The sequence below is a fragment of the Agelaius tricolor genome, unplaced genomic scaffold, assembly GCF_023055355.1.
Source record: "Agelaius tricolor isolate 1412-34295 unplaced genomic scaffold, bAgeTri1.0.p SCAF_1, whole genome shotgun sequence".
Taxonomy (NCBI): domain Eukaryota; kingdom Metazoa; phylum Chordata; class Aves; order Passeriformes; family Icteridae; genus Agelaius; species Agelaius tricolor.
Genome location: NW_027269261.1, coordinates 13,166,205 through 13,181,850, shown reverse-complemented (window position 1 = coordinate 13,181,850; position 15,646 = coordinate 13,166,205). Strand labels below are relative to the sequence as shown.

Sequence of the window (15,646 nt, the reverse complement as noted above, 5' to 3'; positions counted from 1 at the left end):
CCACAAAATGTGCTTTGAAAAACCTGTCATATCCTGTCCTCATTGCATCACATGATGTATTACAGTCTTCATAATTAGGTGTGTGCGCTGTGAGAGTAGGGCAGCCAACATTACATAAACACAGAGAGGAAGAATCTTACTGCATGAACAAGCATTATATTTGCAACATCCAAGACAGAATAGGCTTCAGGACTGCCCCTGAGCCATTCAGAAAAGGCAGTACATGTTTTCTCTAGCACAGCTGGGATTTGGGCTGGCAGCTCTTCATGCTGCTGCACTTCAAACCCACCAGTCCTCATGTAGGCCTCGTTCACAGGAGTGCTGAAGTTAGCAGCAGCAGAGAGAAACTCATCCAGAATGGAGCCAGGTTCATATTCAAGCAGAAAAACTATTGACAGTCACAAGATATGAGCTTAAGGAGGTACATCAAGTCTTGCCAGACAACCTTGCTCATGCTTGTCATTTCTGAGTTGTATTTAACCCTTAAAGTGCAGGTTCAGAAAGATGACCTGTCTGCATCTTCTTATTCTGTAGCTTCACAGATTGTAGAATCACTGATAAGATTTATTTCTGACTTATGGCTTTGAACCATGCCTAGTGAGTTAAAGCATTTCACATCTTCACAGTCACTCAGAAATCTCCCATAAGCTTCTGGATCCTGGAGCAGAGGGATTTAGGAAAACTGATACTAATGAAGTGCAGCTGTTTGTTGGTTGAGTACTGAACAGACAAAAAAAATCCGTTCCAGTAATCTTAAAATGCAGAAAGGACAAGAAGGGATGTGTTAGAAAGTTCTCTGGAATGAAACTACACAGAAAAAGGTGTTTCTTTGCCCTAAAGTTTGTTTTGGTTCACTTCTGTTGGATATCTCAGTTCATTCAGCAAAGTGCCTCTGGTTTTGCTCTCTTGATATATTCATGTTCTCTGTCTTTGAAATATATTCTACCTTGTTTTTCCTCCCATCTGTGACAGAGGCGTAAGCAGGTTTTGAATATTTTAAGACCTTGTTCTGCCATGGACCAGCAAGAAGCAAGTGTTTTTCATAATCCACCCGACACAGGAATCACAGTGAATGATTTCCCAATATCTGTGTGATTTTTTTCTTGTGTATACAACACTGCAAATAATTAAACTTGCCGTGGGGGAGAAGCTGCCATGTATTTCATCTGCTCACATGCCATCCCACCTTCGTCACTCCCCTTGGCACTCCAAAGGCATCCGGACGCATCCAGGGTTGCAGCTGTCGCTAATAAAGAGTGAAGGAGTTTTGGCAAGGGTTTTGTCTCCTGCCTTTTCATATAGTGTAAAAAGCTTCCCTTCTCAGTGGATCCCTGGTGGCTTCAAATTCTATTTTACTGGAACAATCTGTCTGTGCAGAGAATAATTTAATTCCACTTCTCAACACAACAGAAGAGGAGAAAGGAGATATGTCTCCCTACGCAGTTATTCCTCCAATATGTGCCAACAAACTTCCTAATAGTGAAATTATTGTCAGAAAAGAGGTTGTGAAAATACTGTAATGCTGTCCTGTATTTATTCACCCTCAACCACTTTGTGATTGAACTGGCTCAAGTTCAGGCACTAAAAGATGAGTTTTCTTTTACCTGTCACTGCTGACAACTTTACCTGGCATGTCACAACTGGGACAGATTCTCTGGAAGCTGAAATCCCACAGAAAATACCCAAAACTCATGTTGCAAGGGTTTGAGTGAATTAGATCTATTTATTCTTCCACCATCAGATCCAGCCATAAATCTGCCCTTCCTCTTGTATTTGATCCAGCTCTCATGATCCTTTAGATATTTGCTCGCTCTCCTGAGAGCAACAAGGAGGTCAGCAAACATCCCCAGTTTGATAATTTTGACTCCCCTCTATTCTCCCCTTCTACACGGAAGCTCTGGGGCACCTGCTGTTCAATGAAGTTATTATTTCTTCCCCTTATCACCTAATTTTCTTTTATTCAGTCATGTTAGACCAATCCCACTCACCACAGCAGAAGCTGACACCCTGCTTTTTAGCCTGAGGTGTTCATAGGAATTAACTACTTCAGCCTCAGCATGAGGAACATTACCTGCCACAGTGCTGTTTGCCAGGCTGGAGGAGTCTGGGGTTTGGCCAGGGTGTCCATGAAACCAGGACTCAAAGCTGATAAGGAAACAGCCAAGCAGTCCACAGTGGGTACCAGCCACGAAGACTTTCTAATGCTTCAAGCTTGCTTTTCCTCCCTGAGCCTGGCTGTGTAATCTTACACTGTGGCAGACTGGAAAAGGAGGTGAGGCACCAGCCTGGTGCAAAGACCTTCCCTGCAGAGGTTCTGGGCAGCTGTATGCGGGGTGTTGGTGTTAGCTCTTGGAGACACCACAGCATGGATGAGCTGTCACTGAGTGCAGGGCTGGTGTGACACTCCATCTCTGTGCTCCCTGCAGCCTGAGCTCAGTCCCCAGGAGCAGGCAGGGCTGCCAGCCCTTTCCATGCCCTGCAGGAGGCTCCTTGTTAGCTCAGGCAGGGAAACGTCAGCCTCACCCACTCTGCACTGCCCCACATGCACCAAAAAATGGGAAAAGGATAAAAATGCACACAGGAGATACTGTGATAAACACAGCCTGTACTTTCCCACACTTTTGGGATTGGCCCGAATGTGCCTTGCACTTTGTGTATAGCTTTGTATTGCACTTCACTCCTGTTTGTTTTGAGCAGCCTTATATTTTCATTTTCTTTGTTCTTCAGTGCTTTTGGCAGGTCAGAGCAGTCAGTTTGTGTGCTGCCCTTTATTCTTGGTTCAGTTAGTTCTTCTCTTTCCTTTTGTTGTTTTATTAAATCTTGGCTGGAGTATCCTGGCTTCAAAGAATCTCTCCTGCTTGCAATCCAGACAGCCTTTGTTATCTTTTTCATGTTGCACTTTTAGAAGAGCCCTTTGCTTGTTGACCCCTTTAAGTCTGTGTTTAACACCCACTCTGTATGGAAGAGGGAGGCTGTGGCACTTCTACTAAATCTTGGGTGAATGCAGGAAGTGGTTCACATAGTCCATGAAGTGATGCTATATTACCCTGAAGTAGCCAGAGAGGGGAGATGCAACAAAAAGCTCAGGAAATGCTTCTGGAAATACACAGTCACAGTAATCAAGAGTGAAAACCTTTTAACCCACATGTAAAAGTTCACTGGAAGCAAAGCACGTGTAATTGAGCATAGGGATGCGTGTGAAGTGCAAAGAATTAAGCCAAACAGTGGCCTGATTGAAAGGCAGAGTTTTTAGAGCTCAAGCAGTAAAGCACAGCATTATTTGCCCCTTCTGTCACACTGAGATTCCCCTCTGAGTGGGAATCAGCTGGCATGTACAAGGCTGACAGAGGAGCATGGCATGGATAGGCATTCCCTCATTTTGAAGAAGAAATCCGTATGCATGTCATTAGAAGCTGTACTGGTGTTTGGGAACCTAGGAAACCACATTGCAATTAAATCCAAGGGAAGTGCTGTCATCTCAGGCACCACCCATGGCAAAACTAATTGCTTTGCCACAGCTGATAGCTCCTAGGTGTGCACAGTTTCCAAACTGTCATGGCCACCCACTCCTCGGTACTTCACAAAGAAGTCAGAGAGCTGGCAGAAGTGTTGTAGGTGCCCAGGGATTACTCACCTTTGTGTGGAAGCTGGAGACTCAGCTCTGACCCCCCATGTCCAAGACAAGAAGGCAATCCCATCTCCCTCAGCCCAGCATTATTGCTGTGCAGGTGCAGTCACGTGTGCTGATTTGCTTTTCCTTCAATTTTTTAGAGATGTTCCCTGATGTCTGCATCCTCAGGCCTTGAAGGATGTTGTGGTACCTGTAGATCACAAGAAACATGCCTGTTTCTTCCCAAAGTGTGTGGCTTTCTCTCACAAAGACATGCAAGAGGCTGGTACAGTTGTACCTGCCTGGGCTGTAGCCTTGCATCTCTCCTGCAAGATTTCATTTTGTGGTGGGTTGTTACTGCTGCTTCTGCTTGGAAGTCACTCCAGAAACATGAGCAAATTTTGAGAAAGGCTGTGCTTTGCTCAGCTCGAGGGAATCTGTGACAGAATCTCAGTGCCATGCCTGATAAGTAAAAGCCAAGCTGCAGCTTTGGTGTGGGCTGTCAGAGAGAAGGAGAGGAACAGCAGAGCTGCTGTTCCTGCATGGGGGTGGATTTGAAATTAGCCTGAAATGTTATTGCATGCACCTCCATGGAGTAAGGTGACTCTGCAAGAGGGACTGCTTTGTGATTAGGAACTAGATTGTTTCATTTTGCTGGTAGGTCCTGGGTCAAACATTTTAAAGGGTATAGTTGTGCTGGAAAACAATACAAACAGATTCCTGTGGTAGTAAATGTGCTTTGTGCTTTTGGCTGTGTTTAAAATAATGAAAATATTTTTCTGATGCTATTTTGACATTTCAACTAGCTGTTTCTTGAAAGCCACCATTATGTTATGTACGATAGTACTAAACTGGGCCAGATTTCTTTAACATCTGAAATTATTTTTTTATGTAAATGTACTCTCAAAAATAAATATAACATGTTGATGTAGAGCAGTATAGTTGAAGTTTGCCTTCTCAGCCAGGTTTACAGACATAAAGATGTTTTCATCTTCTCCGTTTATTAATTCAGTTCTCTTTTCTATGCAGAAGTGTTGCAGTTTTTTCAAGGCATGTAAGTCAATAATATAAATCATTCCTTGAGTGCATTCTGAGCCCCATGCTTACACCTGCAGTGTGTCTCTTTTTCTCCTCTGCTCCTTGAGCTTTAAATAACTTAGGAGCGTACATGGTAATAACATTGACACTGAAAATTTACGAGCATGAAAAATGCAACATAGATATGCCTCTAGCTCAACCTTTCATCTGCTTTATTTGACAGAATATTCTTAGCACACTTTCTTGTTTTAAAATGTTGTTTTTAAAATCTGAACAGCTTATTTACTGTTACTTCCTCTCTTGCTCCCTTTCCCACCTGGCTTTTGTGTCATTGGATCAGAGGGTCTATAGCATCTGAAATCTCTTGAGTGCTGGTCATTCCACAGTTCCCTGACAGCAAAATTCTGAACACTTTCTCCTTTGTTGTTGGTTTTATTTTTCTCTTGGTCTGTTTTCTGAAATAAAGTAAGAAATAATGTAAGAATAAATAGTGGGAGAATCTGTTTATATAAAACATGAGCTTCTCTTGCCTGTCTAGGTATTTTAAAGCTACGTAATCAGATCAATTAATTAAAATTCTATCATTTACAAAACGTTTTTGCTTTCACACCTGAGTCTTCATCTGCAGCAGAAGTGTCTGCAGACTACAAGAGAGTCTTATCATGCACTGTTGTAGATCTGGCCAAAAACCAGGAACAAGACCTTTTGATCCTCTTTATTATTCATAAGAGTCCAAGCCTGAATTGCTGAACAGTGGTAATAGATGTCTTTGCTTGTACTGTTGTATGCAACCATTTCTCATTTCTGGTAAGAAAAAAATTATCGTCAGTATGATAAACTTCACATGTCAAAGGTAGCTCATATTCATGTACAGAGCTTACTGAGACTTGGCAAAGGGGTCTGCAGGTATTGCCTAATTCTGTGCAAATCATATCCCAACTTGCAGCTTCAGTTTCTCCTCAACAGTGAGATGTTTTCCAAGCTCCTTTAATACCTGAACTACATTTACTGGGTCAGTGCATTCACAGCTGAAAACAATTTCTACTGTTTCTCTTCCAGTGAAGAAGACCCAAGGGAACAGTAATGTTTTTTAGGAGAATAAATGTCTACATTTCAAGAATTCACTGTTCCTTGTCAGGAAAATTTTGAGCAATTCCTTTGAGCAAGCATAATGGAGAGGGTGAACAAAAACCTGGGGGCATCAGAATTAAGTTATGTGCTGTCTCACAAGATGAAAACCTGTGGTCTAGAGTTCAGGTGTTGCTGGCCAGAGAGCCACCAGTGAGATCCAACTACTGCACTTTCTTGGGAGGAAGATGCCTGTAGACTCTTCTCTGTCTTCTTAAAAATATTTTATTCCAAGCCCTGTTTGAAGTATCAATTCCTGCCAGGTAGGACCATAATGCTAATAGTCAGCATCACTGCTGTGCAGAAAGGGAGGAAAAAGAAACAGCAGCTCTCCAGAGTGTCACTGCAGAATGTTTTATTTATGCTGCTGCAAGTGTGTGTCATTGGTCCTCGGTCAGGCATCTCAGAGATAGTTTATGCTGAAATGTTTCTAGCCATTAAAGTAGATTCACAGGTGTCAGCAAGTTCAAACTTCAACCAGAACGTTCTTGGTATTTTATTTTTCTTTTTTTGCATAAAGAAGTAAAATGGAAGTCTCAGTTCTCAGGTGGTCTTGAAATTATGCAGCTTGTGCTGGAAAATCTACCTTCCTTGTTTTTCTTCACCTGCCAAGCCCTGTTGATATTGATAAGGATTAGGTTTTTTTATTTTTTTTTCTTTCTGGGATGAATTGAGTCCCCTGTTTGTCAGTTCAGAAACTCCACCCACTCAGAGGCTAAGGGGATTCTCAGAAGGCATCTTTCCAGATGGTGTTTGCAGTATAGTACATGTAGCCATCTGACCTGAGTTTTGCCTCAATATGCTGTGTATTTACCATGGGCTCTCCCTCCCTGATTTTCCCCAGATCAGTTTAAACCATTTCATTTACTGAGTCAGTGGGTTTGCATATGAACAGCTGATCAGCAGCTCTGGTGGGCTCTAAAGCCAGAAAGCAAGGTGCCATTGAGCCACTGCCTACCTTCTCCGCTTAATTAATTTCTCAGTGGTGTTTCTAGCATCTGAATATTTTGCTGCTGGTTTAACACAGAGAGAGATGTTTGATGCATAATGTTGGGGTATTCCACCAACAGCCCAGATTTAGATTTTTCCAAATGTGCCACTGCTCTGCTTGCAGGGCGCGCTGTGTATGTAGTGCCATCTGCCATCATTGATGCTGTATTCTACAGAATGAATGCCAGCCCCATTCAGAAGTCTTTACTATGGTATCCAGCTCATCTGCTCTGGTTCACTTCAGCAGGTGTGAAAAGACCTGGACTGCCCTGCTGTGAAGCTTAGAAACCATGAAAATCACAGCCAAAAATGCCCATTTGGACACAGTGCCAGTCGATTCACTCAGAGCCAGTTCATTAGAGTTTGTATATTGCACTTTGCCAATGAGCTGATCTCCCACATCTGTTGCCAGCTACTTCTTTCCTTCAAACAGCTGACATGTGTGCAAAGGCATTCATTCCAATTCATCAATTGCCTCAGCTTTTGCTGTAGTGTTACGTTAACAGCTATCAAAGGCTCGCTCTTCCCTCACTCCTGACCATGTAGATGTTGCCTCTTACCTTCTGGCAGGTCTCCAGAAGAGACAGAGGTCTGAAAGCTTCTGCCTAGAAGCTTTCTGAAGCTTCTGCCCTTCTGCTTTACCTCTCAAATTTTAAACTACTAAAATGGCACAGTGAAGTTGCTCCAACTCACCTGTATTAAAAATGTCACATAGTGTGTTGAACAGGGAGTTGGCACTTGGGTCCTAAAAGTGGACATGTGGAGTCTCAGTAAGAGGTGTTGCTTTCTCTGGTATAAATGGAGGGTTTAAAATATCCCATTGGCATTCCAAACTTATTAAAACAAATAGTTAAGTCCTGATCAGTTTCCTCAAGGAAAATTTACTTTACTGGGTCTGAAAGGTATAAATTTTCACTTTAAATTCACACTAAAAAATGCCTCAGTTTGCAGGCAATTGAAAATATGGAATACCCAACAATTTCTTGCATCTTGATTGTCACCCATTAGGAGTAGCCACGCAGACACCAAGTTTGAAGGCATCAGCCTCCTATACCATGAACATTTGTCAGCAGCCTCTCTCACCAGTGTTGCTTCTGGTTGCTGGGTATGAACTCAGCCCTCCTCAGCTGCCTCCATGGCCATCGTGTTGTGAATCTGAAACAGTTCCTGGCTATCCTGCTCAACTCTGCTTTTTCTCTCTGGTGTCTGGGAGGTGAAAATCCTCACACTTGATGCTGTGGTTTCCACTGCCTGTGGAAATAGCCATGGGATTCCATGAATCCTTTCCCAGAACTGTGGTGGGAGTGAGCTGGAAGTCAGACTTGACCAGTGTCCAGAGTTGACCAGCTTGTCCCCAGAAATGCTGTGGGCACCTGTGATGGTTTGCTAGACCACTCAGAATCTTACACATCAGTTTGGGATGTGTGGCCAAAATAATGTAACAAAATGCTTTCACAGACACAAACTGGCATATCTGTTTGTACATTTATCAGTCCTTGGGTCATACAGTACAATGGGTTCCAGGCAAGTCCAATGATTTTTGGACTGGAGAGAGAGAAGAGCCCCATCTAGATTATTCAGTCTCTGTCACAGTTTTGCAGTATAAAGTCACTTCTTTCTCTGTAGCTTTGGAGACGGGCAGATGAACTGGAGTGTTTACCCAAATTCAGAACTGATAATTAATGCAATGGATATCCAGAATTTTGTTCCACCCACTCCAAAATTGTGATCATAAACTAGGAATAATAGCAACACTTCTGTCACTTTGATGCCCACATCTGATTTGGCTGCCAGAACAAACTTACACCATGACATAGGAACAGCAAGCAAAATTAGCAGTTTTGTTTTATGCTGAGAAATGGATATGGATGTTCTGTGCTATCAAAGCAAGGAAGTAATGTTATCAGGTGTTCCTTTGTAAAATACAAACTGAATTCTGAGCCTCCTGACTTTGGTGGTGGCTTTGAAGTGCTGAAAAATAGAGTGCTTTATTTAATATGTATGGACACCAGATACTGTGCTGAACGCTTTCTTGTATCCAAAACATCCATTGTTAATGTAGCTTTAATAAACTCATTCCTTCAGCATTCTCACCTCTACTGGTTATTGAGATGAAACCCAGCTCCTGAATAGAATATATATGGGTGTTTTACTTGTGCTCTTTATCAACAAAGGGCTAGCTCCTTTTCTTTTTCACAAGAAAATAAGAAGACTATGTTCATATACTCTGGTTTGTGAAGCTAGCCTGATGTGAAAGGAATTTGTTTTTCTTTTTATACAATGAGAGTGAGAAAGTCATAAAATGAGAAAACTACATGAAATAATTTTACATACAGGGATAAATGCATAGAAATTGATTAAATTACATTATCATAACAGAAATGTTAGAAAAATGGTTCCCTGAAGTATTTTAATTAATAAAAAACCCACCAAATTATTACTGAACTTTAATTGAAAAATCTGTATAAACTTGGATGGAAAATAAAAACTGATTTTTGAAAAGGGTATCTGGGGAACAAGGATGTGATTACTAGTGATGCCTGCTTATTGCAGTCTTCTCCCTACGTTTTTTGCTACTACTGCTACTGGAATATAAAAATTTATTACTGAATAAGTTGTTAGTCTTAACTTGAATCTCTTAGGTGGCATCTTAGGGGAGTGTAGTCTTTGTGCTGCTCAAAAGAGAGGTATAATCTTATCCCTGTAAAATTAGCCACACGTGTGAAAGCTAAAACAGACTGTCTAGACTCAACTTTACAAAAAGAAAACAAAAGAGGCAAGTAGTTTCAATGTTTAATAGCATATACTGAGTATTACATGCTTCCACATCTGTGGAGTTTCCTAAAGGGATTGATTATATAAGGATGGGAGAATCAACTTTTTGGTGGTTGGAAAGCAAGGAAAGAGGAATTGATAACTTTGTTAACTTTTGAATAATGTTTGTGATGTTTAATCTCAAATGTTTTATTTCTTCTAGCTACGAATGTCATGGCTCATCCACGGTGTCCTGCTGGGAAATGTCTCCCTGGTGCTGGTGGAGAACAAGACGGGAAAGGAGCAGAGCTGGACGTTCTGGCATTCCGAGAACAGCGAAGCTTTGGGAATATGGCAGTGGATGATCTTACCTCTCCCAGAGATACTGGATAGGTATGAGTTCTCTCCTCATTCTCCTGCATGATGATCAGTCCTGGCAGCACTAGCTACCTGGCGATGAAGATGGCCAGCATTGCTCCTGGCAGCTGTTCCCTCAAGCAGAAGTGCTTTGTCCTCTGTGAGGCATCTTCTTCATCTGTTAGAAGCAGACAATAAGAATAACTGAGTATTTTGGGCAAAGCACACAGTTTTGCAGCTCCCAAGTCAAAGTTTTAGTTCAAAAACTGATTCCATGGGTAGTCTACAGCAAGGTGCTTAAACTTCTGTGTCTCCGTTTCATTAACTGGGACCCACTCTTTGCATACTGTTCTGTGTTGCACGTTTGGTGCTCCCTCATGGTTTGCTAGAGTGGGATGTGAGCTCCATAGCTGATACTTTTTCTGGGTACCAAAGCCCCTGGTGTTCAATGTGTCTAGATCTGAGAATGGAGAGGTGGGAAAAGAGCCTGCTAGAAAATCAGACAAGATTCCATGTGATGGATCATCCTTTGTTTTAGCTGTAGCAGAAGATCACCTTGATAAAGGGCTGTGCCAGTCATGGCTTTTATTCTGGCTTTAAGCACAGAAGGTTTATCTGGTAGCATATGTTTATTTAGAGTGTTGTTTTAGCTGTTTCTTGCCAGTTGTCTTTAAGGGAATACTCTCTTTCATTTTTTACTTTTAATGTGTGATGTTTCTAGAGAAGGCACAGACATACTTCACCTCCTGCTGCCCTGGCCCTTAGGCTGCAAGATGCATCTACCATCTGTGTCATGAGCACTGGTGTCCCTTGTCTTTTTGGAAACCTGTGCCCTAGAAATAATGGATTTCATTAATGGGTAGTTTGCCTTCTCAGAACTTTGAACAAACATTCTATCAGGGTGTCTTTTATCTCCCTGGCACTTGGGGATGCACATAGGCTGCAAATACAACAAGGACACTGCCAATGCTTTGGTCCTGAATGTATAATTAATATGTGTGCATCAAAGATTTAAAAAATGCCAGCATTAAGCTTATTGTGCAGTCACTGGTAAAGCACCATTTGTAAAAATACCTGGTTGCTTCATTCCCTTCAGCTGTGTTTCCTTTGAAGAATGGTTTATTTTGCCATTATTATTTATGTGATTTATTTCCTAGTGTTGCCAGAGGAATGTTTTGTACCTGAATTATTCTGTACCCTTGTACAATTGCTTTCCTTTAAATTCTTTCTGCCTGCACAGTCAGGCAGAGAACACTTTGATCTTAGGAGTCAGGCTAGCAGTGCTTCATGAGAAATCATGGATTCAGCTGATAACACAGTGCTGACTGTTATGTATAAGGTGCTGACACGCTTACTTCCCCATTGCTTACAGAGAAAGACAGATGGGTCCCCTGAAGCAGGGGAGCTTGTTGGAGGTAAAGACATAAGCAAGGAAAACTTTGAAGTTTTGGTGTCTCTTGAAAAGTTTTTGGCCTTATTTATTCACAGAAACTGCACTATGTTAATGAATTTTTCTTCTAAGATTGATTTAATTGAAACCAATCCTCCCTGGGAAGAAAGAAGCCTCCTCTCAAGTGAGACTTGAAAATACTGCAAGCATCTTTCTTACCATCTCAAAACCTGTTTCTTAGGAAATCTGGACTGCTGTACAGATTAGGAAGGAATTCTATGGAAGTATACACCAAACTGGTACTGGTGAGACTCCAGTATATAAATGGAGATAAATGACAGTTTTATTGAACTGTAAGAAGTAGTTAACTAAACACAGAGCTGGTGCTGCTGAAAGCTTGCTGTGTCTGTCTTTTTCTAAGTGGTTCCTGTGTCAGAAGCTGTGAGGGTCTGTGTTATAGCCATGACATTGCAGATTTTCCTAGAGGAGGAGCTGAAAGTTTAAATTACCTCAAAGAAGTAAAGCTCTCTAGTAAGGCACACCAGGGTACCAGTTTCACACAAATTTAAAGCACATTCCATTGTGCCTGGGAAGCTGAATGGAAAGTGTTATTAATAACAAGATAACATGCTCTAAAACTGCTCAAAAGCATGCTTGTTTAAAAGCTGCTTAGCCATAATTTCCATGTTTGGCTTACAGCACTTCAAAGAATCATTAGGAAGACTTCCAAGAAATTAGATCAGCTCTATCTTTAGAAACAGACATTTCTTAAATGTTTGATATCCCTCAGGCTGTTGGGAGAAATTATACTTTGGCAGAAAATCACAGCTAGAACATTTCAGGTGAATTGGCAGTAACAGAAAAGAGGGAGGAGTAAGACAAAGAAGTAAAATTGTGACTGAGGGATGGTAGATATCTGGCTCTGTGTTAGCCTGGGCAACCTTGGACACAAGCAATCACATTTTCACCCTGTGTGAGGTCTTACCTCTTCTGCATGGACTTGAAAGAAGCTGAAGTGCCGGCACTTTACATCTTCCTGAAGTTATCTACCTGCTTTTATTCTGGCAGGTGTTATCAGAACAATCCTCAGAGCTCATGTGTTGTGTTGACCAACAGAGCTGATGAACAGAGCTGTAACCCAGTTCTAAATGCATGGGGGAGGAAGGGCCAAGGGCCTGGTCAAGGATGTGCCATGTGCCATCAAAGCAGCTACAATTAAAGCCAGTTGTGGGCAAGAACTCCTTAAATTGTTGGATGAACAGGTTGTGCCTACCAGAGGCAAAAGGCAGCACCTCCAGAGGTGCTGTATTTTAAGTTGCCAGTGAGATATACTCAACATGATTGAGCGATCCTGGCTGTGGTTTGTTATCCCCTGTAGAGCCACTTACCTCTCTCTAAAGGATGCATTATCTGCAAATCAAATAATCTGCAGAGATTAGTGAAAGCTAGAGAAATGGTTATTTGTACTTACTGGAATTTATATATTAGTGCAATACTACAACATTTGGATTGAGAGTAGAGTAGAGAATCACCTTATTGTAAGATTGTTTGACTTGATGGAAAATTACTATTTGTTTTCCAGTGAAAAGTGATAAGCCTGTCAAGGATTGTTCTTTTTTAATTCACAGAAATGCAAGTAGGAAACAGTCTTAAAAACTATGTTGTACCTGGTAGTTTGGGCTTGCTTTTTTTATATATTTGCTTTTAGTTAGTACATGTGCATTTAAATTTTAGTAATGATAATGTTGTGGGAATGTGACAGCAAGAGCAAACAGAAGCCTGATGTAATTGAAGATGAGTGATTTGTGTAGCTAATAATTAGACATTCTGTTAGTTAAACAGTGTGGTCAAGGTACAGCACATAGATAAAATACAATCACATGTAACTAAGTGATTCTCTGGAGCTTGCTCTAGGCTGGTGCTCATTATCACCAACACTTAGCAACTGTTTGCTACAGAGTGTGAGAGGTGGAAAAGGATTAACTCTAATAGGCTGGAGCCTGACTGGAAAATTAATGCTTTAAGAAAAAAATTCTAAATATCTTGATTTTTGCTCCCTTGATGAAGCTGAGGGCAGCCATGTGGAGCAGCATGTAGACTAAAAGTTCTCTGGGTTCCTCTACAACCTGGCTGAAGTTTCCTGGAAGTAGATTCCAACAACTTCAGCAACTGAGCCAGCCCAGTCCAGCTCTGGACTTTCAGCCTCTATTCTCTACTAACCCTGTCCTTTTCTTTTAAAAGATTTCACTGTAACATCTGTAAGGGAAATCTGTTAAAAATAGCTAATATTAATAGTAACCTGTCCCACCTCAGTGCAGTCTCATGACAGAAGAAGACTGTGTGGAAATATAAAAAGAATTTAAATGTGTTTACTGGTTAGAAAGGTTTCTTTGGTTTCCTTTCTTCTTAAGTTCAATTTTTTTGGCATTACAATATCTAAATTTTCAGCCAGTCTTTATGAGTAGTGTCCAGATGGAGGAAGAAATAAGAGTTTACTTGAGGTCCCTAGAAATTAAATTTTCAGTCAAGAATAGCAGCACCATTTGCCTTGTCACTGATGGCAAGGCCAGGTCATGTCCTTCTAGCAGGGAAGCATGTTCAGAAAGTGAAAAACCAATTTTCTTTTGGTCCCATAGTGCTTAGAGAGCTTCAAAATTATTTTCTTGCTGATGACCTTCTCCTGAACACAGACTGAGAATTTCATTATGTTGGAAGGGATCAGTAAGGTGACTTACCTGGAAGGCTGGGTAAGGATGAGAGCTTCCTGAAGAAGAAAGCAGAAAGGCCTACAGACAGCAGTTACCTCACAGGGTAATATTCTGTTTCAACAAGTCAGAATTCACGTCCCAACAGCTGCACTTGCTATTTTGTTTTAACTGGCTTCATTACCTATTCCAATTTTGCTGACTTGTGGTTTTTTTACAAACTACACTGGCTTTTGTTAGGTTTTGGTTTCCATATCCATGTGGGATTCCCTTTCAGTCTGTGGGAGTGAGATTGTCTGTTCTGTCTGGCTCCTTCAGCAGCTCTGGTGTCAATGGCAGCCACAGCACCTGGGGAGCCTCTCACTCATTGCAGCAGTAAAAAGAAATGGTCTCATCTCATACCCCTGTATCTCCACCAGCTGTGGCTAAGCACTCTTCTTGTCCAGTAATTTCTCTTGCATTGCTGTATCTTTCCTTCTCATTCCTTTCAGAATTTATTTGTAAGTTTCTCAGTGTCAGGTTTCCCACTTGGAAAGAAAAGGTCCTTGGCAATATTTTTGACCCAGGGGCCTGTTTATTTCATGTTACTCCTAAATTTTCTTCCCATTCTCTAAGAAGAAATAGGGACCCTCCACACAAGCTAATCATGTGTCTGCTTACACATTACCACACATATATCAATTCACAGAATATTCTATGGATATATATTAATTGGACACATCTGCACCCAGATCTCTTCAGTCTGTCTTACATCCACCCTACAAGCCCAGGCTGTGTTGCCCTGAGGTGGCCACACATTACTTTGTTAAAAGCAGTGAGATCAGATCACTGCTCTTCTGCTCTCTAGCATTAATTATGTCTGTCTGTGACTGTCCTCCTTCTGAAAGAGTTATTCTGAAAATGTTGTTCTGTGCATCTGAAAAAGTGGTTTTTGTGACAGTGTGTGCAGAGTACCTGTGACAGATTTTGTGCACGCATGGTTGTCTTTAATAACACCTTTAAATCTCAATCTTTATTACTAGCTATTAAGTAACTTCCTGCACGGCAATTCTGTCACTGTAACTGAGTTTGGTTAACATGCTTATATTTCTCCAAATAATCTTATTTCCTCTAAATGTGTCTTCTATCCCAAATAGTGAGTATTCCTTTGTGAAGTGAGCTAACAATGCATCATTTGTAACAGAGAAGTTAATGGGAACCCGAATGTAATAAGGGTTAGTGACCTGAAATTTCTCCATTCTGTGAATACCTCAGTCTCAAGCAGGTTCAGCTGTAATTATTTTAGCTAGGTAGGGAGAGAAATCATCTCCATCAGAGGCAAAACATTACCAGTTATGAAATGAGATTTGTACGTACAGACACGCTGTGTTCGTGTCACTGTATGGGGGATTGAGTACAGAGGAGATTAACGTTCAATCTTGGTTAATAATCCCTGTCTTTTATGATCAAAAGAAAAAAAAATAATGATTATGAGGCTTTCTAAAATAATGGCATGAAGGCAGCTGCCTGAATCTGGGTAATGAAAATCTGAACTGTCTGTATGAGCCAGGGACAATATTTAGGTGAAATTCAGAGTAGTTACTGAAGGGAGGGAGCTGTAGAATTTGCAGAAAATCAGCTTGCAGAGGTCCTAAATGGGTTTTTTTTATTTCCCTTTCATCAGAAGAAGATAAA

The 15,646-nt window shown here is 41.2% G+C and overlaps 1 protein-coding gene across 2 annotated transcripts in view; it reads left to right on the top strand.

The window, feature by feature from the left end:
- The window catches only part of ALK (ALK receptor tyrosine kinase), a 307,510-nt gene that overhangs the window by 237,355 nt on the left and 54,509 nt on the right, over positions 1-15,646 (top strand). For both annotated transcript variants that reach the window (XM_071423517.1, XM_071423510.1), the window contains exon 9: positions 9,744-9,913. In XM_071423517.1, the coding sequence (XP_071279618.1) occupies positions 9,744-9,913 (170 nt within the window). The remainder of the gene's footprint in view (positions 1-9,743; positions 9,914-15,646) is intronic.